This window comes from Lynx canadensis, chromosome D1 (genome assembly GCF_007474595.2).
Source record: "Lynx canadensis isolate LIC74 chromosome D1, mLynCan4.pri.v2, whole genome shotgun sequence".
In the NCBI taxonomy this organism is placed as follows: Eukaryota; Metazoa; Chordata; class Mammalia; order Carnivora; family Felidae; genus Lynx; species Lynx canadensis.
Genome location: NC_044312.2, coordinates 102,724,944 through 102,750,133, shown reverse-complemented (window position 1 = coordinate 102,750,133; position 25,190 = coordinate 102,724,944). Strand labels below are relative to the sequence as shown.

Below are 25,190 nucleotides of genomic sequence, written 5' to 3'. Positions count from 1 at the left end.
CGAGAGGCGCGAATCCAAAAGCCGCAGGGCGCGGGGTGGCAGGGGAGTCCCAGCGAGGCGGCCTGCCGGGTAGGGCGCTGGGGCCACGCGGCGAGGGGGGGACGGGGGGGGGGGAGCGGAGGCCAAGGACCCCTGCGGCGCCTTCTCAGGGAGCTTGGGAGGGAGGTGCAGGTGCCGGAGGGGGTGCCGGTGGGGGTGCCGGTGGGGGTGCGGGTGCGCAAGGGTCCCGGGTCCCCCGGGGCTCCCTTTGGGCAGAGAGTGACACGCGGCAGAGGGTGACACGTGGAGAGGCAGGAGGAGTCCTAGCCCGGGTCAGGGAAGGTCCCGCTGGAGTGTGATATTTTAGGCTTTCCACTGGCTTGTGCTGTGACTAACTAGCCCACGTGACCTTGGGCAAGTTGACAACATCCCCTGGACCTGTTATTCCCTTGTCAGTAAACTGAAGAAAACAAAACGCTAACTTTGCCAGGTTGTTCGAGACTTTGTGAGGACATATACGAAGTGTCACCCCCCCTCTGGAATTGCCGCTGTTACTATTTCTGTGGACGGTCCCCAGACCTGGGCTCAGTTCCTCCTTCCCCACGTGCTGCCAATGTGGGGCAGAGAGGCTTTTTTGCAGCTGTTTCTAACAGCTGGCCTCTCTCCCCACCCCTCCGGGGAACCCTCCTTCCACCTCTACCTTTCCCCCAAGTCCCCCCCCCCCCCGGAGCCAAGCAGCCTCCGCCTTATTTTACAGGATCCGGACAGTCTCCCACTGCCGGTTTTTTGCTCAGGCCCGAAACAGCCAGAACCACAGCCTCCTTGAACAGAAGGGCTTGCCAGAGGAATTTTCCAAGTGCTCAGAAGGCCAGCCCTCGAAGCTCCTGTGGTCAGCACGGGAGGCCCCCCGTGAGATTTGGGGACCGGCTTCAGCTCAGGCCATGCAAGGCCAGGGTCTGTGTCTCCGAGTGGCCACCCTGCTGACAGGGCTGCTGGAATGCCTCGGCTTTGCAGGCGTCCTCTTCGGCTGGGCATCACTGGTGTACGTCTTCAAAGCAGAGCATTACTTTGACGAGCTGTGTGAACCAGATGCCGGGGCCACGGGCAACTTCACGGCGCAGCCTGGTAAGGGACGTCCTTAGGGAGGCAGAGTGTGGTTTCCAGGCAGTAGGAAGGGGCAGGAGGGACCCCACCCCCTGCCCACACCGCCAGCCTCTCTGTGCTGAGCAGAAAGGAGTGTGCGCCTCCCCACCAACTCCCTGACCTTGGTCTAAGAGGTACCTGGGGAGGGATGTACCAGCCCCCAAGGGGTAATTAGGGGCTGTCACATGTCAACTCCCTGAGATCTCCCCTTTCTCTCCTCCAGACTGCAAAGCCCAGGATGAGAGGTTCTCACTTATCTTCACCCTGGGGTCCTTCATGAACAACTTCATGACATTCCCTGCCGGCTACATCTTTGACAGGTTCAAGACCACCGTGGCTCGCCTCATAGCCATGTAAGTGCCAAAGGCCCGGCCTGGGCAGACATAGGCAAGAGGAATTCTTCCGGGAGCGGCCTCGCCTGGAGGGGGACCCGGTCAGGCAATTGGGCCGCGCTGCCCGGCCCCGTCCTGGCAGCTGTCAGAAATATCCCAGGATGTGGACTCTGTGTGGATCCACCCTCTTCCCTGCACCCCTACTTCCCTTTCCTCTGCCCTGTTCTTCCTCCGTTTCATGTGAATGTAAATTCAAGTTGAGCAGGAGCCCGGGCCCACTTCCGGTGAGGGCTGGCCTGGTGCCTGGGTTAACATCACGGAACCTAAAATGGTCACTCTGCCTTCACCCCAGGGATCCTTGTCTATATGTCCAACAAGACCTCACATCCAGGTCCCCCAGGCTTCATTGTCATCCTCCTCACCATCTACCCCTGTCACTCCCCAGACACTTAGTAAGGTCTCCTGGGTATCCCCAGTGGTGGGAGTGCCCGACCCCCTGATTGGAGGGGAGACCGTGGGGGTTTCACGGAGGGTCAGGGACCTCGCCTTGCCCGTACAGGGTGGCATTGCAGCTGGCCAGCTTCAGCGATAAGCAGTGGCCTGCTGAGGCCTTGATAGGACCCAGAGCAGGTGCCTCCTGGCACATGCATGGGAAATGAGCCATCAGATGGAGGGACTGCAGGGCTGCCTGATAAAGCCAGTTTCTGCTCTTTAAGACTTTGTCTATAGAAAGACTTTATCTCAGTCTGTCTTGGTCCTTGGCTCCCTGTCTCCTTCCCACCCTTTCCTTTGTCCCCTCCCTCCCCTCTGGCCTTCGGATGTTCGGAAAAACTCTGTCCTTCCTGCGTTTCCCTTTTGCTTTCACATAGAACACTTACTTCGGACACATCAGGTCACCAAGTATGTGGGGTTTTTCCCCCACACGAAGCAATTCTGTGACGTCAGCTGGTGTCCTACCATTTAGGCCGGCTCTGACGCTATCTACCTGGAGAAGGCGTCAGATCCTGCAGGTTCAGGGCCGGGTCCCACAAGACTGCCCCCCATTTCACATGCCGATTGCAAGGAGCAGGCCCCTCAGGTTACCCCCAGCTTTGGTCCGACTTGGCCCCAAATCGGAGGTTCCCGTGACCTTCTCCCTCCTGGGCTGGATTATTTGCTAGAACAGTGCACAGGACTCAGGGAAACACTTATGTTCTAGCAGTTTATTAAAGGATCAGATAAAGGATACAGATGAAAGATACAGGTTCGGAAGCACTCTGAGCCCCATCCTATCGGGATTTTATGGAGGTTTCTTCATGTAGGCTTGATCGAGTATTAACCGTTTCCAGGCCCCCTCCCCTCTCTAGAGAAGTAGAGTGAGGGCAGCTGAAGACTCCCAAACTTCCAATCATGGCTTAGTCTTTCCAGTGACCAGTGCCCATTTAGGAGCTGTGCGGGAGCCTCCTGGAGTCACCCCATTGGAAGAAAAAATGTTCCTAGTGCCCTTGTCATCGAGTTTACAAGGGTTTTAGGAGCCCTGTGTCAGGGATCCGGGACAAAGACCAAATAATGCATTTCTTATGATAAACCACAATGCCACAGTGCACTCCTGGTCTTTGAACGTGGGTCCCTTGTAGCAGAAACGATCATAAAGGTCAAAAGATACCGGCACTTTATCCGAAACACATTCAGTCATGAATAACTACCCAGGCCCTCGTTGTAGCATCTGAAAGTGTCTCCCAGGGCCACTTATGCACAGGCTTCCATTTGATCTTGTCAGGTTCCAAAAGCAGGCGTGGTCTCGGCATTATATACCTTTACCTTTCAGGCGTCTGGTATCATTGAGCTAAGGCAACATGCCCTCTTGCCCTGAGCCGCTTTCTTTTTTTTTTTTTTTTTTTTTAATTTTTTTTTTTTCAACGTTTATTTATTTTTGGGACAGAGAGAGACAGAGCATGAACGGGGGAGGGGCAGAGAGAGAGGGAGACACAGAATCGGAAACAGGCTCCAGGCTCTGAGCCATCAGCCCAGAGCCTGACGCGGGGCTCGAACTCACGGACCGCGAGATCGTGACCTGGCTGAAGTCGGACGCTCAACCGACTGCGCCACCCAGGCGCCCCCTGAGCCGCTTTCGAAGCGTTCGTGTAACACTGGATTCCCCTCGTCACAGAGCCCGCTTATTCATCCCCTTACCGGCTACCTTTCCCTTTCTCCGTCCATACCCTAGCACTTCCACCTTTGGAAGGGGTGTTCAGTTTGGCCACCGTGTGGATCTGGATCACAGGCAGAAGCACCCGTCCAGCAAGTGCCTCCCTCTCACCCCACCCCCTTTCAGACAGGGCAAGGTTACACAGGGACAGAACCAGCGGGCTGTCTTTCCCACCAGGCAGTGTGGTGGCATTCACCGTCAGTCCCAAATTTGGCAGATAGAGGGACAGCAGGTCTGCCCCACTAGGCCCTTAGGAATTCTAACATGACGGTGAAAAACATAGTTTCTTGCTTAGGAATCATCCCTGCGTCCAGCCCTTGTCGTGGCTGTACTGGCCCTGTGGCCACTGTGTGAGGGAGGGAGAATTCCCCTAGCCACCGTGCTAGCTAGGGGAAACGGTCCCCGTTCAGACGTAGCGTCCACCCCCCTTAAGACAGTCGGGTGAGGGGCGCCTGGGTGGCTCAGTCGGTTAAGCGTCCGACTTCAGCTCAGGTCACAATCTCATGGTCTGTGAGTTCAAGCCCCGGGTCGGGCTCTGAGCCTCTCTCTCTGCCCCTCCCCCACTCATGCTCTGTCTCTCTCTGTCTCAAAAATAAATAAAAACATTAAAAAAAAAAAAAAAGACAGTCGGGTGAAAGAGAGACAACCCCTTCACATAAAGCCTGTTCTCTTATCTTAGTGCACCCCTCAGATGCCGTAGGGATTTCCATAGGGCTGTGCCCTGTATGGCCAGGTTTCCAGTGTCCTCCTACGTGACCCTATGGCCAGGCCACTGGGTCAGTAAGAACCCGAAGGTCGGGGCCTTTTCCATTGTAGATGTCTTTCCTCTCTGCTAGGACAGCAGCATGCAGTTCATTGAGCCCCCTGAGCTGATCTGTCTGTACCTTTTTGGATCAGAGTGCGGGCCTTCCAAATAGGATGCTGTCCATTCATCTTGGAACACAGCCAAGTCGCTCTTTGTTGGTTAATCGAGAGTTCTTTAGAGGGCACCGTCCAAGGGGACGGTAGACTCCATCTGTTCCCCACATGGTTCCAGAGTCCGCCTTAGGGGAAAAGAGGCTCCCTGTCCGTGGTGTCTCCTCCGTGCCGTCCCCAGGCAACACGATCCTGTTTAACCATTGCTATTTTTAGTATGGAATTCTTCTGGGCATTGCTGTCCCCATTAGAGCATTTCTCCGACATCATGCTAGACATTGTGGGTATTTCCTGTTTTAAGATCATTTGATGTACTTCAGTTATCTGTGTGGATTCAGTTAATGTCTGAGAGCAAGACAATAGATGCCCCTCAAACGGAAATTCCCTTGTCCGAGATGCCAGTCATTGTCGCTGGGAGGTAACCGCAGACTTTTGCCATGAGTCCCAGTTTACGCTCCCCATAAGGTCATGGCACAGAGCATTTGTCTTCTACCAGTACTCCACCTCCTATTCCACACCGTCTGGGCTCAGGCAGTCTCACTGGCTCCCATTTAACATGCTCCGTTAACACGAAGGGCAGATTCACACGCCTTCCCGTCTACAGGGCTAGACGTGTCCCTGCCTGGACACACACAGCGGCCACCCCCATAATACAGTTCAGGTAAAGGAGAGGCCAGCATTCTCACAAAGCCTGTCCCAACGTGCTGGGTCTCCTATGAACGTTTACCCTTTCTTCCATCAACCCTTCTCTTCCTACCCGGAGCCTCCTTAGGACTTTGTCAGCAGCTGCTTTCCCACATCAGATACGGGAAGGGTTCCCGGCCAGGCAGAGTATGCATTCTCATAAGACATCAGGTGAGGTAGACACAACTTCTTTACAGAACGCTTGTTTAAACAGCCCAACTTTCATAGCGTTTTTATTCCCCTTAATGTGTATTTTTGAGAGAGAGAGAGAGAGAGAGCAGAGGAGGGGCAGAGAGAGAGAGGGAGACACAGAATCTGAACCAGGCTCCAGGCTCTGAGCTGTTAGCACAGACCCTGACACGGGGCTGGAGCCCACGAACTGTGAGATCGTGACCTGAGCCAAAGTTGGACGCTTAACCAACTGAGCCACCCAGGTGCCCCTGGCTTCTGGCTTTTAACATTTTTGTAAATGGGGATGAATAGCACGGACTTGTGTGCAGGCACTTTAATGCTGGGAGCCATCAGGGGTCCCTTTGGCTCCCTGCCTGCTGCCTTAGGCAGTGTTGTATTAACACCTTTTAACCTTATCAAATGTCCATTTCCTTTATTGCACATCTCTATAACCCTCTGTAGATTTCCACCCTCCGGGGATGACCTCATGACTCTCCTCTGTTTCCTCTCTGTTCCACCCCCATTGGGATTTGCTTTCCTCACCTTATTCCTTAATAACTGTTAAAAAATTTCTACTCTTCTAAGACCAGTCTCTTGATCCTCTCCTCCCCCTTTCCCCATTCTTCTGTTAATTGACCTGATATATTTATTAGCATCTATAAGACCCAGGAGGGGAAGCTGAGCCAGCGATTCAATAAGCCTTTCCAAACTGTTTTTTGTCCTTTTGCAGCAATAGGTTTTTATGGGGTGCCCATGTGAAAGGGGCCCCCTTCACCACAGCATTTACCTCTGAGATCTGGGCACAGGTCACCATCAAGCCACTCCCGCACAGCTTGCACACAAAGGGGATCAGCTGCCCCATCTGGACTGTTCCATTTGTAGGGGGACACCACCTTACAGTGGTTTCTATCCAGTCCACCGGGCTGGCTGTGCCCTCAGGAATAACCTCCCGTGTGTGTGGATTGTTCCATAACAAGCTACTGGGTCCTGCATCAACCCAGACCCATGCACTTCCAGTCTGCTGCATTCAAAACCCAGGACACAGCCCCCAGGTCAGTCACTGACCTAGCCCATTTCAGTAAAGGATCCCCAGGAAGCCGAGGGTACCCACCCACAAAATGTAGCAACTCCTTTGCACCATGCCACTCCTCCCCGCCACCATCCAGGTCCGTGGCTTTGCCTCCTCCCACACGGACTACCTTCTTGGGGACCAGAGGTCTTAGAGGAACTTTCTGTTGCTCCTGCATAATTTTTCCTTTGGGGGTGACTTGGAGGCTAATGGCCGAAGCTCAGAGTGCCCCAAATCTGACCTCGGTCTAGCATGAGGATCTGGGCCGGCACTCTTTTAATTTCGTCTTTGCTATCACGGATCCCGGTAACCAAGAGCTTGTACGTTTCAGCTTTTGCTTATTACTTTGCACTTTGGTGAACCCGCTCCCCAGGAGTTGGCTCCATTTCTGAATTCGGTTGGTAACTTTTCCCTTTAGTGACTGATTATACTGCAGCCACTGCTCCACAACCCAGGAGCCAGGGGCTCTTCATCCCCCATGCTTTCGTCCTTTCTCTTTCTGGACGCACATGTTTCTTTGAGCCTGGGCCGTTCTAGCAACTCCCGCTTCACTGACACCAACCGTATTGGAAAATCCTACATATCGCCTCCTGCATTGCTCCTTGACTTTCAACAGAACACTGCCTTCCTGACACGTCCGGTCACCACACGTGTGTGGGGTTTCCCAAACCCTGCAATTCTGTGACACCAGCTGGGTGTCCTACAATGTAACTCAGCTCTGACACCATCTACCTGGAGCCTCAGATCCCCCAGTTTAAGGGCTGGGTCCCATGAGTCTGCCCCCCAACTTCAGATGCCGATCACAGGTGGTAGGTCCCCAACTCACCCACAACTTTGGTCTCACTTGGCTACAAATCAGACGTTCCCATGACTGCCTTTCCCTTGGACTGGATTATTTTCTAGAATAGCTCGCAGAACCCAAGGAAACATTTACTTATGTTTACCAGTTTATTAAAGGACATGATAAAGGATACAGATAAACAGCCAGATGAATAGATATGTAGGGTGAGGTCTGGGACAATCCTGAGCACAGGAACTTTTGTTCTGGTGAAGTCTGGGCTGTGACATCCCCTCAGCCTGTGGTTGTCTATACCAGCCCAGAAGGTCTCCTCACGTAGGCTTGATCAATTATTAATCATTTCCAGCCCTATTCATCATTTCCAGACCCTTTCCACCTTTTGCAGAAGTGGGGGGCAGGGCTAAAAATACCAAGTTTCTAATACTGGCTTGGTCTTTCTGGTGACCAGCCCCCCACCCGGAGCCATCCAGGAGCCGACCCAGAGTCACCTGATTAGAACAAAGATGCTCTTCATGCTCTTATCCCTGAAGAATTTACAGGTGTTTTAGGAGCCCTGTGTCAGGCACTGGGGACAAGGACCAAATGTGTATTTCCTATTGTAAACCAAAACATCACACTTAGGCATGGCTTCTCTTACCCCATGCTTTGCAAGACCCCCAAACTGCTAAGAGATCCCCATAACCTTGGGATTGTGGGTCCTGAAATCACAGTGACCTAGAATTTCTAGAAGAGTCCATTCATTTCCTTATATAGAAAAGGCTCCAGAGGCCCAGAGAAGGGCAGTGCCTTACCCAAGATCACACAGCAAGGAGGAATTAGAACTCAAAGTTTTGCTTTGTAGACCAGGCCCTAATCCCTTTCTCCAAGGGATTGGCTGTTGGGACCCCAAGTGGGAGGACCTTGGCTCTATCTTCTCTGTCTTTTCTTGACATCATTTTCCATCTCCCATTGTATGTTTCAGATTTCTCTATACCAGTGCCACCCTCACCATAGCCTTCATCTCTGCAGGTGAGTGCTATCAGATGGGTGGGAGGGACACAAGGTCAGGGGCGCTTGGTAGATGGGAAGCTGATGGGTAGGAAACACTGACCCCCACAATTATCAGAGATCCACAGACTTTGAGCTTGAAAGAATCTTTGAGGGAGTGATTGCCAGTCTATGAAACCAGTCTAGTCTACTGAGAATGCAAAAAAAATAAGGACAATGGAGGGATTGCTTCAGAGAGAAGAATTTATTTGAAAGATTCCGTCCTTCATCTTGTCCGTGTTAATGTGTTCTCCTTTTATTTTATTATTATTTTTTAAATGTTTATTTACTTTTGAGATAGAGAGAGACACAGAGTGCAGGTGGGGGAGGGGCAGAGGGAGAGGGAGACACAGAATCCGAAGCAGGCTCCAGGCTCTGAGCTGTCAGCCCAGAGCCTGATGAGGGGCTCGAACTCACAGACCTTGAGATCACAACCTGAGCTGAAGTCAGACACTTAACCAACTGAGCCACCCAGGCTCATGTGTTCTCTTTTTAAAACAAAAGGATAGTATGGAAGGTGGTTCTTTTTGAAAATACCCTTACTTAGTAGGGCAAAAGTCAACAACCCTGTCGTAGTTAAAAGTTTTTGTCTCAAATTTTACCGGTTTACGGACATAGAAAATTTCCACGGTCTGGGAATTTCAGTCAGGTTCATTCTCCTCTTCTCCCATTGTGTAGAGGAGAAAACTGAGGCTGGAGAGAGACGCCTTGCGAAGACTTGTAAGGGGAAGTGCTCTTTCCTGGTGTCTTGGTTGTGCTGGCCAAGTGCTCCAAGTTTAATGAACCAGGGAAACACAGTCCATGGCCATTTCGTGCTCGGATTTCACAGCACCCCGTAAGATAGGAAGAGCAAAGACGGTTATTCCCATTTAACAGATAAGGTGACTGAGTCACAGATTCGGAATCCAGCTCAAAGTCATGCAGTAAGTTAGAGGCTGGCCTTGGGGGCCGAATCCAGGCTTCTCTCCCTGGCAATATCAACCATAAAGAGAGGGGCTGTTGTGGCTTAATGAGGGAAGGGAACAGTGGCTTCGCTTTGAGTCTTGCCTCTGCCTGTAGGCGTGCAGGTCTGCTACAGACCGAGGACCACCTTCTGTGGGGAAGAAGTGGCTCAGGAGACCTCCACAGGGTCCCTCTGTAGGGACATTTGGGGGAGCCCTGACCACTATCTTAAGATTCTCAGAGGATGCTAGAAGGCTGGCTGGCATTGGGGCCCTGACCCCAGGATTGTTGGGAATTCGGAGCAGGTGGGAGCCAGAGTCTGGGGCCCCATGTTTGGGTTGCACTGTGACATGACCCCCACCTCTGTCTTTGACTGTTCCAGACTCGGCCTTCCTGCTCTTCCTGGCCATGCCCATGCTCACTGTCGGAGGAATCTTGTTCCTGATCACCAACCTGCAGGTGTGAGCCTGCCCTAATGCCAGGCACCTGGCGGGAGGTTGGGGAGGGTGGAGGGAGGGACAAGCGCTTTTCCGCATTGGCTACCTCCTGTGGGGTTGGCTCAAGCCAGGGCAGCGGCTCCTGGGATGGAGATGGGTCTGGGTAGAGTAAGGGCCTGGTGCATGCTGGGTGCACAGGAAATACTGTTTCACGGACAAATACGTGATTCATGTGTTCTCTAGGTTGGGAACCTATTTGGTAAACACCGCTCGACCATCATCACGCTCTACAATGGAGCATTTGACTCCTCCTCGGCTGTCTTCCTCATCATTAAGGTAAAAAATATCCGTTAGCAACATTTATGGAACACTTACCCGTGCCAGGCACTTGTCTTGTGAACTTTGCATGATTTCTTTCCTTCGACCCTCCTGCAGCCAGTAAACGTGACTCTTGAACTTGAGCCCGGACCTGTCTGCTGCTAGAGCCTCACCTGGTAGTGATTAGGCTCTTTATGCCTACCTAGGAGTTTTGGGGAGAGGCTATGATGTGCCCCGGCTGGTGCTAGGCCGAGGCTGGGAGCCCTTTGGAGTGGGGTGTTTGCACCTGTGAGCTTCTGATTTGGACAAAAAAGGGGAGAGGTAGCTGGTGGGAGCAGCGGGGGCAGACACAGAGGCCTCTCCAGCTCTCCTACAGGCTGATTTGGGGGCTCAGGGGGTAGGGGAGGGGCCGTTCCCAGTGTTATCAGTGGCTCACCCAGCAGCCACTCCACCTTCTTCCTTACTAACAATTCTATTTGGGCAGTGAGGTGCCAACCCAGAGGATGAACCCTCATTGATCTAAGCCAATTGCGGCAATCCCTGTCCCCCTAGCTAGTGATGGGTAAAGGTGGTCATGTTATCCAGTCCTTGTTAATGAGATGAAGGGTGTATGTCCTGGAAGAGTTTAGGGGACATTTCCCCTCCCTGATGGAAGGTGAGAGCGGAGCAGACAGAAAGCCTTTCTCCTTGGCCCCCCTTCCCACTTTTTCTCTTTGAATGTTGTGATGGCAGGATGTGATAGCTAGAGCTGTGGCAGCTATGCTGTGATTATGAGGCAACCAGCTGGAGGACACTAAGGATGACTGAGTGGAAGGAATGAAAGAGTGTGGGTCTTTGACACTCGAAGCTGCCTAACCTGGGACTTCCCTCCGGGCTTTGTGTTAGGCCAGAGGCAGCTGGCACAGCCCATGGGCCATCGGGAAAGAGAAGAGGAGCTCTGGGAGTCACTACTAGACATGAGACTAGCTTAGTCCCATGAGCGCCTTGGCTTGGAGGGGCACCCAGAGACTGAGCCCCAGGGGCACTTACCCAGGCCTCTCTCCCCCTGGTATAAGCGTCACTTTCCTGGTTCTCCCTCCTTCCCCTGGGTGTGCCTTCCTTTCTCTCTTCCCTCCTTAGAGGTGGAAGGAGAGAGAATGACAGAGCAGGAGCTGAGTTCTCCATTTGATCTGACCTTGCTGCCGCTTCCTCTGACCTAGAGCAGTTCATTGCACCTCTCTGGACCTCACTTCCACCCCCTGTGAAAGGAGGACATTGGGCTACATCAACGGTTTTCAAACTGGGTGTTGAGGAACACTGAGGGGTTCTCTTTGATATTATGTCGGTCACCAAGGAGAACGAGGGGGAGGATGACTGGGTTCTTCCCGCCGATGTGTTTCATAAGTTGAATTTTTGTGTAAAGTTTTGTTTGAGAGAAAGGACTTGGCTGCTGTTAAATAAGATAAAAAAGCAGTAGGCTGGCAGGTCTCTGAGAAGCCACATTAGGAGACTCTACAAGGCCGTGGTGACGGGTGACGTGATGGCTCCCCTGCTGGTTGAGCCATGGGGTGAGGGTGAGCCTGTGTGTGGGTCAGGCGTCTTCGATCAGCGTTCAGGGTGGAAGGCAAGAGCCGGTGACAGGCTGGGGCTCCAGCCCGTGCTTCTTACACTGACCTTTTTTGTGGGCTAAAACACACATCACATAAAATTTACCATCTGTACCATTTTTAAGTGTGCAGTTTAGTGGCATTGAGGTCGTTCACACTGTTGTGCAACCGTGACCACCATCCCTCTCCAGGACTCCTTTCAGCTTTGTAAAACAGAAACTCTGTACCCGTTAAACAATGACTTCCTGTCCCCCCTCCTGCCCCAGCCCCAGGCCACCGCCCTTCTGTTTTCTGTTTCTGTGCGTTGAACTGCTCTAGGTACCTCATGCACGTGGAATCATGCAGTATTTATCCTTTGTGCCTGGCTTATTTCACGTGGGAGAGCGTTCTCAAGTTCACCCATGTTGTAGCACGTGTCAGAACCTCCCTCCTCTTTAAGGGTGAATAAGGTCCCGTTGTACGTACGTGCCACAGTTCGTTTACCTACTTCTCTGCAAATGGTTTGCTTCGAACTTTTGGATGTTATAACTAAGATTGCCATGAATATGGGTGTTATGCTGACTTTTCCCCTTCTCCTTCTGCAGCTCCTTTATGAACAAGGCATCAGCCTCAAGGCCTCCTTCATCTTCCTTTCCGTCTTCAGTGCCTGGCATGTTGGGCGTACTTTCCTCCTGATGCCCCGAGGGCACATCCCCTATCCGGTGCCCTCGAACTACAGCTACGGGTAAGGACTGTGATCTGGTGATCGTGGGCCAGAACCTTTCACCTGACCTGCGGCAGGAAGCCAGGGGTGGGACAGATGTGACCTCCTGTCACAGGACAGGAGGACTAGACTGGGGGTGTATCAGCTAGCTATTGCTGTGTAACAAACTATTCCAAAACTCAGTAACATTAAGCATTTCTTATTTTTCATGAGTCTGTGGGTCGCTGGCTAGTTCTACTAATCAGAGACAGACCTGGATGGTGTTGACAGGCTCACTTATGCCTCTGGTCATCTGGTGGGCTAGCTGGGGGCTGCCTAGTGAAGATGGCCTCCCTCATATGGGGTTTGTCTGGCAGTCATTCACGGTGACAAAGATGTCTGGGTCACGTGGCTCTCATCCTCCATTAGGCTAGTTCCGGGGTTCCAAGAAACAGTGCAGACGTGCACAGGGTTTCTTGGAATTGGCCCAATATCACTTCTGTTGCATTCCCTCGGCGGAAGCAGGTCACAAGGCCAGCCCCGATACAGGGGCTGCGGAAACAGAGCCGCAAAGTCCCATTGCAAAGGTTAGAGAACAGAGTAGGTGCAGAAATGTGACCATTTTTCCAGTTAGCACCACAGGTAGTGGGGGAGGGGGGCATTCACTGGTGCTCATTTACTATTTGCCACGCCCCTTGTGCCCTCTGATTTCACTGAATGATAATCCTCTCAGATAGATATCCTTATCTCCGCTTTCCAAGTGAGAAAAATGAGGCTCAGGAGGGCTAAGTCTGAGCCAAGTTTCCATAGCTGGGAGGAGGCAGAACTGGGATTTGAACCCAGGCCTTGCCCACTTTACCCACACTTCCAGTGGTTCCCAAACTTTGCTGCATAATAGAATCATATTATGGTTTGATAATGATAAAGGTTTGATAATGATAATGATAATGACAATGATATGGTTTGATAAAGGAAGCCTGGGGCGCCTGGGTGGCTCTGTCGGTTAAGCGTCCGACTTTTGATTTCAGCTCAGGTCATGATCTCACGGTTCGTGAGTTCGAGCCCCATGTTGGGCTCTGCTGTCATCTGGGAGCCTGCTGCGGATCCTTTGTCTCCCTCCCTGTCTGCCCCTGCCCCACTCACGCTCTCTCTCAAAAATGAATAAAAAGGGGCGCCTGGGTGGCGCAGTCGGTTAAGCGTCCGACTTCAGCCAGGTCACGATCTCGCGGTCCGTGAGTTCGAGCCCCGCGTCGGGCTCTGGGCTGACGGCTCGGAGCCTGGAGCCTGTTTCCGATTCTGTGTCTCCCTCTCTCTCTGCCCCTCCCCCGTTCATGCTCTGTCTCTCTCTGTCCCAAAAATAAATAAACGTTGAAAAAAAAGTGAATAAAAAATAAACATGTAAAAAAGTTACGGAAGCCTGGCTCCTGTGCCCAGACATTCTGCTGTGACTGGTCTGGGCTGTGGCCTGTGCGGTGAAATTTGGGAGTCCCTGCAGCCTGAATCTCAGGCTCAGCTCTCAGTCCTGGGGTTGGGCTGGGGGCTTCTGTGTCCATAGCCTGTGCTCTGGGAACGCCAGGGAGGAAGAGAAGAAAACGGCAGAGTCTGAAAAGCTGGAGCTGCAGTCCAAGGAGTCCCTTCCAGCAAAGGAAGGTGAGTCCTGCAGGTTCAGCCCCGCAGCCGACCTGGTGCTCTGCCTGCAGAGCTGCCCCGGGGACTCAGAGTCACGGAAGGTCCATCCAGGAGCACCTGGGTGGCTCAGTCAGTTATGCGTCTGACTTCGGCTCAGGTCATGATCTCATGATTCGTGAGTTCGACCCCTGAGTCAGCCTCTGTGCTGACGGCTCAGAGCCTGGATCTTGCTTCAGATTCTGTGTCTCCCTCTCTTTTTGCCCCTCCCTGTTCATGCTCTCTCTCTCTCTCTCTCTCTCTCAAAAATAAATAAACATTAAAAAAATTAAAAAAAAAGGAACGGTCCATCCAGAAGAGGATGTGGGGGTTCTTCTCCACCCCACCTCACCTCCCTTTTACAGAGGGTCCATGGAAGGGCGTAGACCTCTGTGCTTTCTCTTTCTGCCCCTCTTCTCTCTCCTAGTCTCGTTAGACGTCCTCCCAACCCCCAGGTCATTTGCCTTCCCCTCCTCCCACCCCTCAGTCCCTGAGTCTGCCTTGTTTTTGTCCCGTTGCCTGTAGATGTCCCGCCCAACCCCCCCCCTTCCCCCTTCGCCCTCTCTCATCCCCTTGCCGCCTCCCTTCCTTCCTCTGTTTTGGGGCTTCGGTTACAAACATCCCAAAGCACTGCCGACAAGGTAGAAGCAAGAACAGGATTCTGGGAAAGCTCACAAAATTAAGGGGAACGTGAACTTGCCAGGCCCCGGGAAGAGGAGAACCAGGATGCCCCTGGGGATCCCTGGGGACTAAAATCACAGCCAGTCGGCCTCGCCAGGGAGAGCGATCGAATTGGTCAACCCTGGGTGAGGAACAGGACACGTCATTCACAGCCCCGCCCGGACCACGAGGACTCAGGCAGGGGACGATTTCCAGAACAGACTCGGGATCCTGGTACTGAAAGCAAGGGAAGGGGCGCGAGTTGCTGCTGAGACAGTGGCTGTCCGCCTACTAACCCTCACCTCGTCTCCAACGAACGTTCTGTTCTCCTTGTCTTACTCTTCCCCGTCCTGGCTGGGAGAGTGTTGGTGCAAGAAGTGTCATTGGATCCGAGCTGCGAAAGACAGATGGGGTTTCAGCAGACGGAGGGGGGACGTGGGTGGGTCATTCACGGTGGTGGGGCCGGGATAACAAAGGTATAGGGGTGGGGACGTGCTGTTTACTGGCAGCTCGGAGAACACGCCAGATGAGGCCTGGAAGCCAAGAGAAGGTGAGCTCACTCCTTAGGCAGCCCCGTGAGGCCCCTACACTCCTGCCCATCCCACTCCCCTACCTTGTAATTTATGCCCAGATCCTTCCTCTCCATCAGAGGCGCTGGGACCAGGGAAGCAGCAGGAGCCCCGCTCTTTCTGGAGCTATGTTCTCTCTCAGCGCTTCGCCTGGCACCTGGTGTGGCTGTCTGTGATACAGCTGTGGCATTACCTCTTCATCGGCACCCTCAACTCTCTGCTCACCAGCCTGGCCAAGGGTGACAGGGCGCTAGGTACGTGGCAGGGCTGGGGGTGGGTGGGGTGGTGGTGCAGCCCGCCTCTGTGTCCCTGCCGGGGACTTGGAACCTTGAGGCAGGGTAGGGGGGGTGCGTACTGAGCTCGGTGGGGCTATGTGGTCTGGAGGAAGGTCTGAGCAGGGGTGTGGGGAGGAGGGACAGGCAGGGCAAAGGCAGGTGGGGAGAGTCCTCTCCCGTAAGGCAGTGCTGGAAGTTTCTTACCAGCCACCCCCTGTCTGCCCTGTGCAGTCAGCGCCTACACAAACGCCTTCGCCATCACTCAGTTCTTCGGAGTGCTGTGTGCCCCCTGGAACGGCCTGCTCATGGACCGCCTCAAGCAGAAGTACCAGAAGGAAGCGAAAAGCACAGGTGAGGCCTGGAGAACCCGGAAGAGGAGGAATCTTCATGCAAGACCAGAGTCCCCTTCTCTTTTGTTCTTAATCCTTCTCTTTTTGCATCCATCCGTGTTCATCTGTCCACTAGTCACGGAGTGTGAATTATGTGCAAGCCACAGTTCCAGATTCCACAGCGGACGGGACAGGGATGCCCTTGTTCTCAAGCTGTTCTCCGCATAGAGAATGGAGAAGGGCAGGCGATCAGACGTTGCCATCCATGCAGTCAGCTCCCGGGGTGGGGGCGATGGGGACACACAGGCACAAAGCCTGTGCTGGGTGAGGATGCGGACGATGTCAGGGAAGGCTTCCTGGAGGAAGTGGCTTCTGAGCTGAGGCCTGAAGGACGAGCAAGAAGTGAGGAGAGGAAGAGGAGGGCCCTGGGAGAGCAGCCCAGGAATACGCTGAGGTCAGGGTGGTGAAGGAGCTAGCAAAATAGTGGGGGAATCTGGGGAATCCCAGAGGGGATGTCCGGCTGACCCAGGGCACAGAGAAGGTGCTGAAGGGGGAGAGGTAACAAGGGGCAGGCGGTGCTGAGCCAAGGAGCGTGGATGAGACCCTTGGATTCCGAGACCAGAGGAACAGGGGGCCTCTGAGGTACCCTCTTCCCCCTGCACTGTGCCTCCTACCCCTGCTGGTGTGTTTTGAGATAGATCTCAGGCATCAGATCCTTTCCTCTGTAAATACTTCAGTCTGGGTCTCTAAAAACAAGGCCCTTTTTATGTAAACGGTACCGTCATGTCATGGTCACGTACAAAACCCAATAATGTCTTAATACCATCTAACATGCAGTCCCGTTCAGATTTCCCAAATTGCCTCAGATATGCCTTTTTTTTACAGTTGGTTCGTTCAAATTAGGATGCACACGGGGTCTGCGCTGTGTATTTGGTTGATGAGCCTTCCGTATCTTTTTACATTTGTATGTCCCCTCCCCTCCCCCCACCTTTTGTTTCTTCTTGTTGTTTATTTGTTGAAGAAACTGGGTCATTTGCTCTGTCAGATTTCCCCCAGATTGGATTTGGCATCCTTTGGTATCATTTAAAAATGTTTCTTTGATTGGGTATTTCCTGTAAACAGGCAGATTGGAGGCTTGAGGAGACGCAGTTTAATATTTTTTTGGGAGCATGCTTCGGAGGTGGAGCCTCGGGCTTCCTCTGGTTCCTATCAGCCCCTGGTACTCGCTGTGTCTGTTCTTACGATGTTAGGATTGATCAGTGGGTCCAGACATTGCCAGTCTGATGCACCCATTACCGAGCTTCCCATCAGCCTTTTGGCTAATGATTTTAGTAGCTCCTGGCGATCACTGCCGGGATCCATTATCTTATTAGGATTGCAAAATGGAGATTTTCTATTTCTGTCTTTCCTTCTGCTTTTACTTGCTAGAGTTCCTCCCGAAAGAAAAGCTTTCCCTCATTGGTGGCTTTGCACCCTGAAATAAGTGCTTGGCTTTTCCTCTGTTTACCAGTTTCAGAGTACTGACTTGGTGCCCTAGCAACCTCCAGAGGTGATGAGCTGTCACTTCTCCGTTGTTTCGTTCATTACTTTATTTCTTAACGTCATTTCTCTTTTAAAGTCTCATTTTAAATATATTTGACAGGGGCGCCGGGGTGGCTCAGTCGGGTAAGCGTCCGACTCTGGCTCAGGTCATGATCTCACAGCTCCTGAGTTCGAGCCCCGCATCGGGTTCTGTGCTGACACTGCGGAGCCTGCTTGGGATTCTCTGTCTGCCTCTCTCCCTGCGCCTCCCCCTGCCCCTCCCCTGCTCCTACTCCGCCTCTCTCCCTCTCTCAAAAACAAATAAACATTAAAAAAAAAGAGACCAATTTAAATATATTTGACACGTTTCCATCCATGTCTGTCACGATTCTTCTTTATGCTCGAATCGGTCCATCTTCTTTGGCCACTGGGAACCACCAGGTCAGAGTCTGTGTCCTTTCACACAGCCCCAGTGGGTTTAGAGACTGTCTTACTCCCTAACACAGCGACATGTTCAGATCCGTGTCCCGGGGTAAGTTTCCTGCCCCGGACCTGAAGCAGTCATTTCCCCAAGTAGTCCTGGGTCCCTTTAAGTGGGAAATGGTATTTAAAGACTGCAGTCTGGATGCTAGAACTTCCAGTTCTCCTGGGTTGTCTGTGCTTCCAGGCCTTGGAGAGAGGTAACATTTTAATTCCAAGTTTACTTTCTTGGGGCACCTGGGTGGCTCAGTCGGTTAAACGTCTGACTCTTGATTTCGGCTCAGGCCACAATCTCACCATTTGTTAGATCGAACCCTGCATCCGGCTCTGTTCTGATTTCTAATTTCTTGGGAGAAATGAGAATTTCTAAATTCTTGGGAGAATCTTTGGGATTCTCCTCCGCTTGCACTCTTGTGCTCTCTGTCTCTGTCTCAAAATAAATAAGTAAACATTAAAAAAAAAACCCAAAAAACAAAGTTTACTTTCTTGATTTTATATGTGTCTCTTTTCTCTTCCTCTGAAAATCGTAGTTCCTAAATAATGCTATTTACGTATACTGTATACACTTTCTCTATATGCTGTGCACTGTATACATATACACATGTATAGTATTTTAAAAATATATCTTATACATAATGGCTGGCTTCGCAATATCAGTACTATTAATAATGATTGCTGAGTACTGTTGCCCTTCCTTCCTTCCTTCCTTCCTTCCTTCCTTCCTTCCTTCTCCTTAAGATATATCCCAAAGAGATGTACAGTCAAATTACTGTGTTTTAAGAGTCACCATCTTGACATATATACATGTCCATTGGTTTCTGAGTTTTTGCGATTGCTTTGTTTTCGTCCTATTCTTTTAATTTAATTTAATTTTTTTTAAAGCTGATTTATTTTGGGAGAGAGAAAGAGAGTGCAAGCAGGGGAGGGGCAGAGAGAGAGGGGGAGAGAGAATCCCAAGCAGGCTCCGGGCTGTCAGCCCAGAGCCTGACATGGGGCCTGAACTCATGAACTGCGAGATCACGACCTGAGCCGAAATCAGGAGTCGGATGCTTAACCCACTGAGCCACCCAGGCACACCTAATTGTATTTTTAGTCATTTACTAGCAAACAGTTCTATTTTTCCAAGCTGTGAAACAATATATTTGAAGAAGTTTCCTTTCCCTTCCTGTTCCCTGGACCCCCATTCATTCCCTCTTTCTTTAGGTAATTATTTTTATGGCTTTTTAAAGAAATGCAGAAGATATGTATCTAGTCCGCATTCTCTGAAGTATTATTGTGCCGTTGCAGATGATTACAGGATATTGTAACGCACATCCACGTTATATTTTGTCTCGCCCTCTCTTGGGTGAAGGCGCCCACTGCACGCCGTGGCCCGTAGCTCTCTCCCTCCCGAGGGGGCTCCGGGACACGGCCTCCTCTGGCCCCGTCAGCTGCTGCCCATCCGTCCTGTGGCTGCGGCACTGATGTTGCCATCGCCCGAGAGCCACACGGAATAGATGGCTGTGGCTTGGAGGGGGCAGAGCACGTGACCCACGGACCAGGCGGAGTCAGTGGGTGCACTTGAATGGCAACTGGGGGATGGATTGGAGATGAGCATGTGGGAGGAAGAGGTTTCTGCCCGGACGGCTGGCGGGGTGGGGACGGTGGCTTGACTTCCTCTCGTGTCTTTGTGTCCCTTCCCCATCCTCCACCGTGCTCGCCTCCATGCACAGCCTCTTTTTCCTTTGGACCAGGGTCCTCGGCCATGACGGTGGCTCTCCGCTCGGCGGTGCCTTCTCTGGCTCTGACGTCTCTGCTGTGCCTGGGCTTTGCCCTCTGTGCCTCGGTCCCCATCCTGCCCCTCCAGTATGTCACTTTCATCCTGCAAGTGATCAGCCGCTCCTTCCTCTACGGGGGCAACGCAGCCTTCCTCACCCTCGCGTAAGTGGGCTTGGGGTGCGTAACACCACCGGGGACGTGCGGGCGCAAAGGGAAGTGTGCTGGATGGACCTGGGGCTGGTCCAGTGAGGGAGGCAGGGTCTGGGAGCAGGTGTAGAGGGTGGGGTAGCGGGAGAAGCTGGTGGGAGGGATAGAACATTCACGAACTGGAGCCTTCATATCAGCTCTCCTCTCTGCCTCTCTTATCTACCTGTACACCCTCCAAGGCCCGCTTCCGGTTCAACTGTCCCAGAGTCAGAAAGAGAGTGTCTTCCTTCTTTGTGCCCTTGGCACTCTGGTCCTGCTTCCTCTGAGAGTGCACCCATCACCCAGCAAATACTGACCTGTTCATGTGTCTGTCTTTTCTTGAGACCTCTGTGGGCACAGCCTGTGTCTGGGTCCCTGCTGTTTCCCCGGGGCCCCGCACAATACCTCCTCCGTGTTCTGTGTTTGAGCAAAGGTGAGGGGGGAAGAGCTGTGTGGGTGTTGGGTGTGGGTGAGTGAAGCCAGGCCTAGGACTGGGGGACTTGGGAGAAGTGGCCACCACGGGCCCACCACGGCCAGGCCCCTCCTTGGAAAGAGGGCTCCTGGAGCTCACGGGAACCCTGTTTTGTCTCTCTCCCCAGTTTCCCTGCGGAGCACTTTGGGAAGCTCTTTGGGCTGGTGATGGCCTTGTCAGCCATTGTGTCTCTGCTCCAGTTCCCCATTTTCACCTTCATCAAAGGACCCCTCCAGAACGACCCGCTCTACGTGAGTACTGTGGGGAGGGGCGTGGCCCTGGCCTTAGGCCAGCAAGGACATCTAGATTGGGGTGCTTCAGCGGGGCCCCCGCAGGGGGCGCCCCACATCTGGCTGAGATGGTTCCTGTAGGAATGTTTCTGCACATGGGGGCATCCTTGGTCTTATTTCTCAAACTGGGGTAGCAGGGGACCCCTGCCACAAGGCAGGGGTACCTGAAACCACACGACTCACCTGCGGGGTTGCCAAGAGATTTGGGGAGAATATAGTCTTTGTGTGTGTGGAAACAAGCAGACGTGCTCTGGCAGAGAATGTAAAGTGCTCACAACATTTCAAATGAAAACCGATGACTTGAAAGACATTTCCTGCTTGCGGTGCCCTGGCCTCGGCCCTGGGACTACAACACGCATCGGCTTCCATGGTTATTCCGAGGGCCGGGAGCTCTGTACCCTCACCCCTGCATCCCCACACTGGAGGGGTACTCATAGGCCCAGCCCTGCTGGTGTGGTGGTTCACCTCTCTGCAGATTGAAGACATCAGTTCAGGGATTTGGGTTCTGTGACTTAGACATTCAGAAGCACAAAGCTAAGGAGAGAAATCGTTTGACTTTGAATTTCATATTCCGACCACTGCACAGCTCTGTTAGCCTCGTTTAAAAAAGGGTAGCAAGGGGTGCCTGGGTGGCTCAGTCCGTTAAGCGTCTGACTTCAGCTCAGGTCATGATCTCACGGTCCGTGAGTTCGAGCCCTGCATCGGGCTCTGTGCTGACAGCTCAGAGCCTGGAGCCTGCTTCTGATTCTGTGTTTCCCTCTCTCTCTGCCCCTCTCTCACTCATGCTCTGTCTCTCTCTGTCTCAGAAATAAATAAAAATTAAAAAAAAAAAAAGGTAGCAAAGTGTAGAGCAGAAGCGTAAGTCAGTCATTGGGAGAAAAAAGAAAAAGGGACTGAACTTCAGAACTGAGGAGAGTGCCTCGATTGTGACCTCCGGCGAGTCTGACCGTATTCAGAAGACGTGTGTTCCAGCCACTGTCCCCAACTTCCCGTGTGACCTTGAGCAGGTCGTTGAGCGCTCTCAAGACCTCTGTTTCTTCATCTGTGAAATGGGCACAATATCCCTCCCCGACTCTGCTCTTCCGGGCAGAGGGGAAAAGAAGTCTCCCCCCCCCCCCCCCCGGGCACTGTAGTGTCTCAGGAAAAAGTCAAGGCTGTTCCTTTGTTGGTGGCGGCTGCTGCTCAGAGTTCTGGACCTCACCCCTCCCCTCTCTCCCCGCCAGGTGAACGTGATGCTGGTGCTGGCCACTGTCTTGACATTTGTCCACCCCTTTATGGTGTACTGGGAGTGCCGGCGGGAACGGAAGTCCCCTGCAACTGCCTAGCTCCGAAGCTCTTGCTTTTCACGCTGAGGACGCTTTGCTAATCTTTCCCCACCTTGGAGGACCCCGTGTCCAGGCGCGCTCTGCCTGCCCAGGCTACCGGTATTAATTGGCCATTGCTGTTTCTTTAAAAAAATAAAAGACGTTTCACGGCCAGCTGACACCCAGATTAACAAGAGAAGAGGCCCCGTTGCCACGCTGATTGCTGTCAGACGGACCCAGAGCAAAGGCCCATGGAAGTTCTTAGTTTCGGAGCAGGAAGCACATGACCTTGGTAGACACCCGGTCTAAGGGGAGGTGATGTGATGGGGAGGAGGTTTGTCACCTACTTGTTCGGACCTCTTTGGCTGTGAGGCCTCTGTGTGTCGAGCCCTTTGTGCCAGGTAAGCTTCCAGGTGAAGAGTACGGTTGTCGTGACCTTGGCGACAGGGCCCGGCCCTTGGAGGGGGCTCCCTCTATTATTTACGTTGGGCATAACAGAAAACGTTTCTCTGGGGAGTAATCTTATAGAAAAATAAAATCTCTCTGCCCGAGGCAACTACTGGTGTGGCTCTCACGGCTTTGGGCTGCTGTGTGCCTGTGTGCACGTGTGTGTGCATATGTGTGCTTGCTTGGGCTTCCCCCGGTGGGGGGGGTGCTCCAGCCTGGGGAGTGGCCGCGGGAGTGGGGCAGAGGAACCTGGGTGCAGCATCCCCAGTGTAGCAGCTGGACCCGGAGGTGGAACCTCAGACCGGGACCCACTCTCCTGGTCCTGGGACATGGGCCTGATGCTTCCTTCCTTTGCCTCCTCTTCCTCCCCACCCTCCCCCAACACTCCACACCCCCAGCCGAGAGCCCTAGATGGAATCAGAAGGTCCCTGTGAGTCTCAGTTCCGGCACTCAGCCGCCGGGCAGGTCCCGTAACCACCGTGAATCACAATTTCCTCACCTGCAAAGTGTAGTTAATCATTTCTATCCCCGAGAGCTGTTGTGAGAATTTAAAGTAATTGCTGCTAAAAAAAAAAAAAAAAAAGAAGAATAAAAAGTAAAGTCATTGCTGCTGCCTAGCACACGGCAGGAGGACATGAGCGTTTTGTTCCTTTATTTACTCATGACCAGAAAGGAGAGGGGTAGCCAGGGGGGAGAAGGTGAGGGGCTGGGAGGGAGAGAGGGTAGGTGGGTGAGATGGAGAATTTGGAACACGCAAGCAGAGGCACTAGGAGAGGATGGTGAGGGGGAGAGGCTGTCAGGCAGACTGATTTGTTCATTCATTCACTCATTCAACTACTGTTTATTGAGCTGCTACAGTGCATCAGGCACTGTCCTAGGTTCTGGAGGCACGAAGATGCCCAAGAGTCTGAAGCCAGCTCTTCTGTGAAACTGCAGGAGAATTTCCAGGGGCCTGGGAACCTGGGTCTGAAAACAGCAGAGAAAACAGACAGCTAATGGAAGGCTTTTACTTTGTTATCTTGCTCAGAACTTTCAGTGGCTTCCTGCTGCCCACGGGACACAGCTCGGACACCAGCCTGGCACGCAGGCTCCCCCAGTGTGATTCTGACTTCTCCCCGTACTCTTCACCTCACACCTTTAGGAGGACAGAACACATCCCCGTGGACCAAGCTTCCTGGTCTCTGGGTCTGGGAGCACATCAGCTCCTCTGCACAGGCTTGCCTTGTCTCTGCTGCCTGGACAGTCTGCCTGGTCCCCTTGGGTTCTGCTCAAAATATCCTCTCCGCTGGGGGTGCCTGGGTGGCTCAGTGAGTTGGGCGTCTGACTTCGGCTCAGGTTATGATCTCACAGCTCGTGAGTTTGAGCCCTGCTTCGGGCTCTGTGCTGACAGCTCAGAGTCTGGAGCCTGCTTTGGATTCTGTGTCTCTCTCTCTCTCTGCCCCTCCCCTGCTTGCACTCTCTCTGTCTCTCTGTCTCTCTCTCAAAAATAAATAAACATTAAAAAATATATTAAAAACATCATCTCCTCTAAAAGTCTTTCCTCAGGGTATCTAGCAGCAATGAGTTCCCAGCACTCGGTACCCTTCCTGGTGATCAGCACCTGTCTCCTTGCATGACAACGTCTCATCACCCGGGCAGTGACCCCCATGGGGTGGCCTCTGGATGTCACCTGGCTCATTGACTCATGCGTGCTGGCCACCCAGTTAGGGTGAATGAGAGGATTCTTTCTTTTTCTGGCCTCACAGCCAACTGGAAGGCGAGAGCAGAGCACATGGGGGTGGGGACAGCATGGGGCAATGGGAAAAGCATGGACTGGGGGCCTGGGCCAGCCCATCTTTGATTCTTGCTGTGTCACTAGTGGGACCTCGGATGGGCCACTTCACCCCTACATCTCCGTTTCTTTATCTGTAGGATGGGCGAAATAGCCCATCTCCCTGAGCAGTTGCAAGGATTAGAAATTAGGTCAAATGCCTTGTGTATGGCAGGTGCTCCATGATCACGGCTATCATTAATGGTAATATATTAAATTCAGAAAGGATGCCTGGTGTCCGTCACTGGTGAATGGACAAATACGATGTGGCATATGTGGGGCACCTGGGTGGCTCAGTCAGTTAAGCATCTGCCTTTGGCTCAGGTCATGAGTTCACGGTTCGAGAGTTTAAGCCCCACATCGGGCTCTGTGCTGACCGCTCAGAGCCTGGACCCTGCTTTGGATTCTGTGTCTCCCTCTGTCTCTGCCCCTCCCCTGCTCTCTCTCTCTCTCTCAAAAATAAATAAACATTAAAAAATTTTTTTAATGTGGTATATGCATACAATGGAATATTGCTTGTCAATAAAAGAGAATGAAGCCAATGCATGCTGCAACCTTGAAAACATTGTGGCAATGAAAACGTCAGTCACAGGAGACTGAATAGAGCATGACTCCATTCATATGTGACATGTCCAAGATTAGGCAAATTTATACAGGCAGGAAGTGGACTGGTGATTGCCTAGGGCTGGGGCAAGAGGTAGTGACTGCTAATGGCTGAGGGCTTTCTTTTTAGGGAGATGACAGCTTTCTAAAATTGATAGCGGTGATGATTATACACCTCAGAATATACGAAATGCCACTGAATTGTACACTTTATTTTTTTAATTGTTTTTAAGTTTACTTATTTTTGACAGAGACAGAGTGCGAGCATGAGCTGGGAAGGGACAGAGAGAGAGGGAGACACAGAATCCGAAGTAGGCTCCAGGCTCCAAGCTATCAGCACAGAGCCCGACGCTGGGCTCAAACTCACGAACCGTGAGACCGTGACCTGGGCCGAAGTCAGACGCTCAGCTGACTGAGCCACCTGGGTGCCCCTGAATTATACACTTTAAATGGGCGAATTACATGGTATGTGCATTATATCTCAATAGAGCTGTTATTTAAAAAAAAAAAAAAAGTATCTGGATGGCCAGGAAGTGGAGACAACACTTCT

General features: G+C 52.4%; 1 protein-coding gene across 2 annotated transcripts; it reads left to right on the top strand.

Moving 5' to 3' along the window:
* On the top strand, positions 1-22,860 carry SLC43A3 (solute carrier family 43 member 3). Of its 2 annotated transcripts, none has more exons than XM_030331968.1 (13): positions 1-69; positions 737-1,104; positions 1,346-1,475; positions 8,242-8,288; positions 9,631-9,707; positions 9,929-10,021; positions 12,174-12,313; positions 13,827-13,921; positions 15,246-15,419; positions 15,672-15,791; positions 19,504-19,690; positions 20,314-20,437; positions 21,700-22,860. In XM_030331968.1, exons 2-13 carry the CDS (start codon positions 921-923, stop codon positions 21,799-21,801), a joined length of 1,473 nt encoding a protein of 490 aa, XP_030187828.1. In that variant the 5' UTR covers positions 1-69; positions 737-920; the 3' UTR covers positions 21,802-22,860. The 2 variants fall into 2 exon arrangements, with proteins under 2 accessions (XP_030187828.1, XP_030187827.1); XM_030331967.1 differs by having other exon boundaries at positions 15,228-15,419.
* Positions 22,861-25,190: the final 2,330 nt, after the last annotated feature.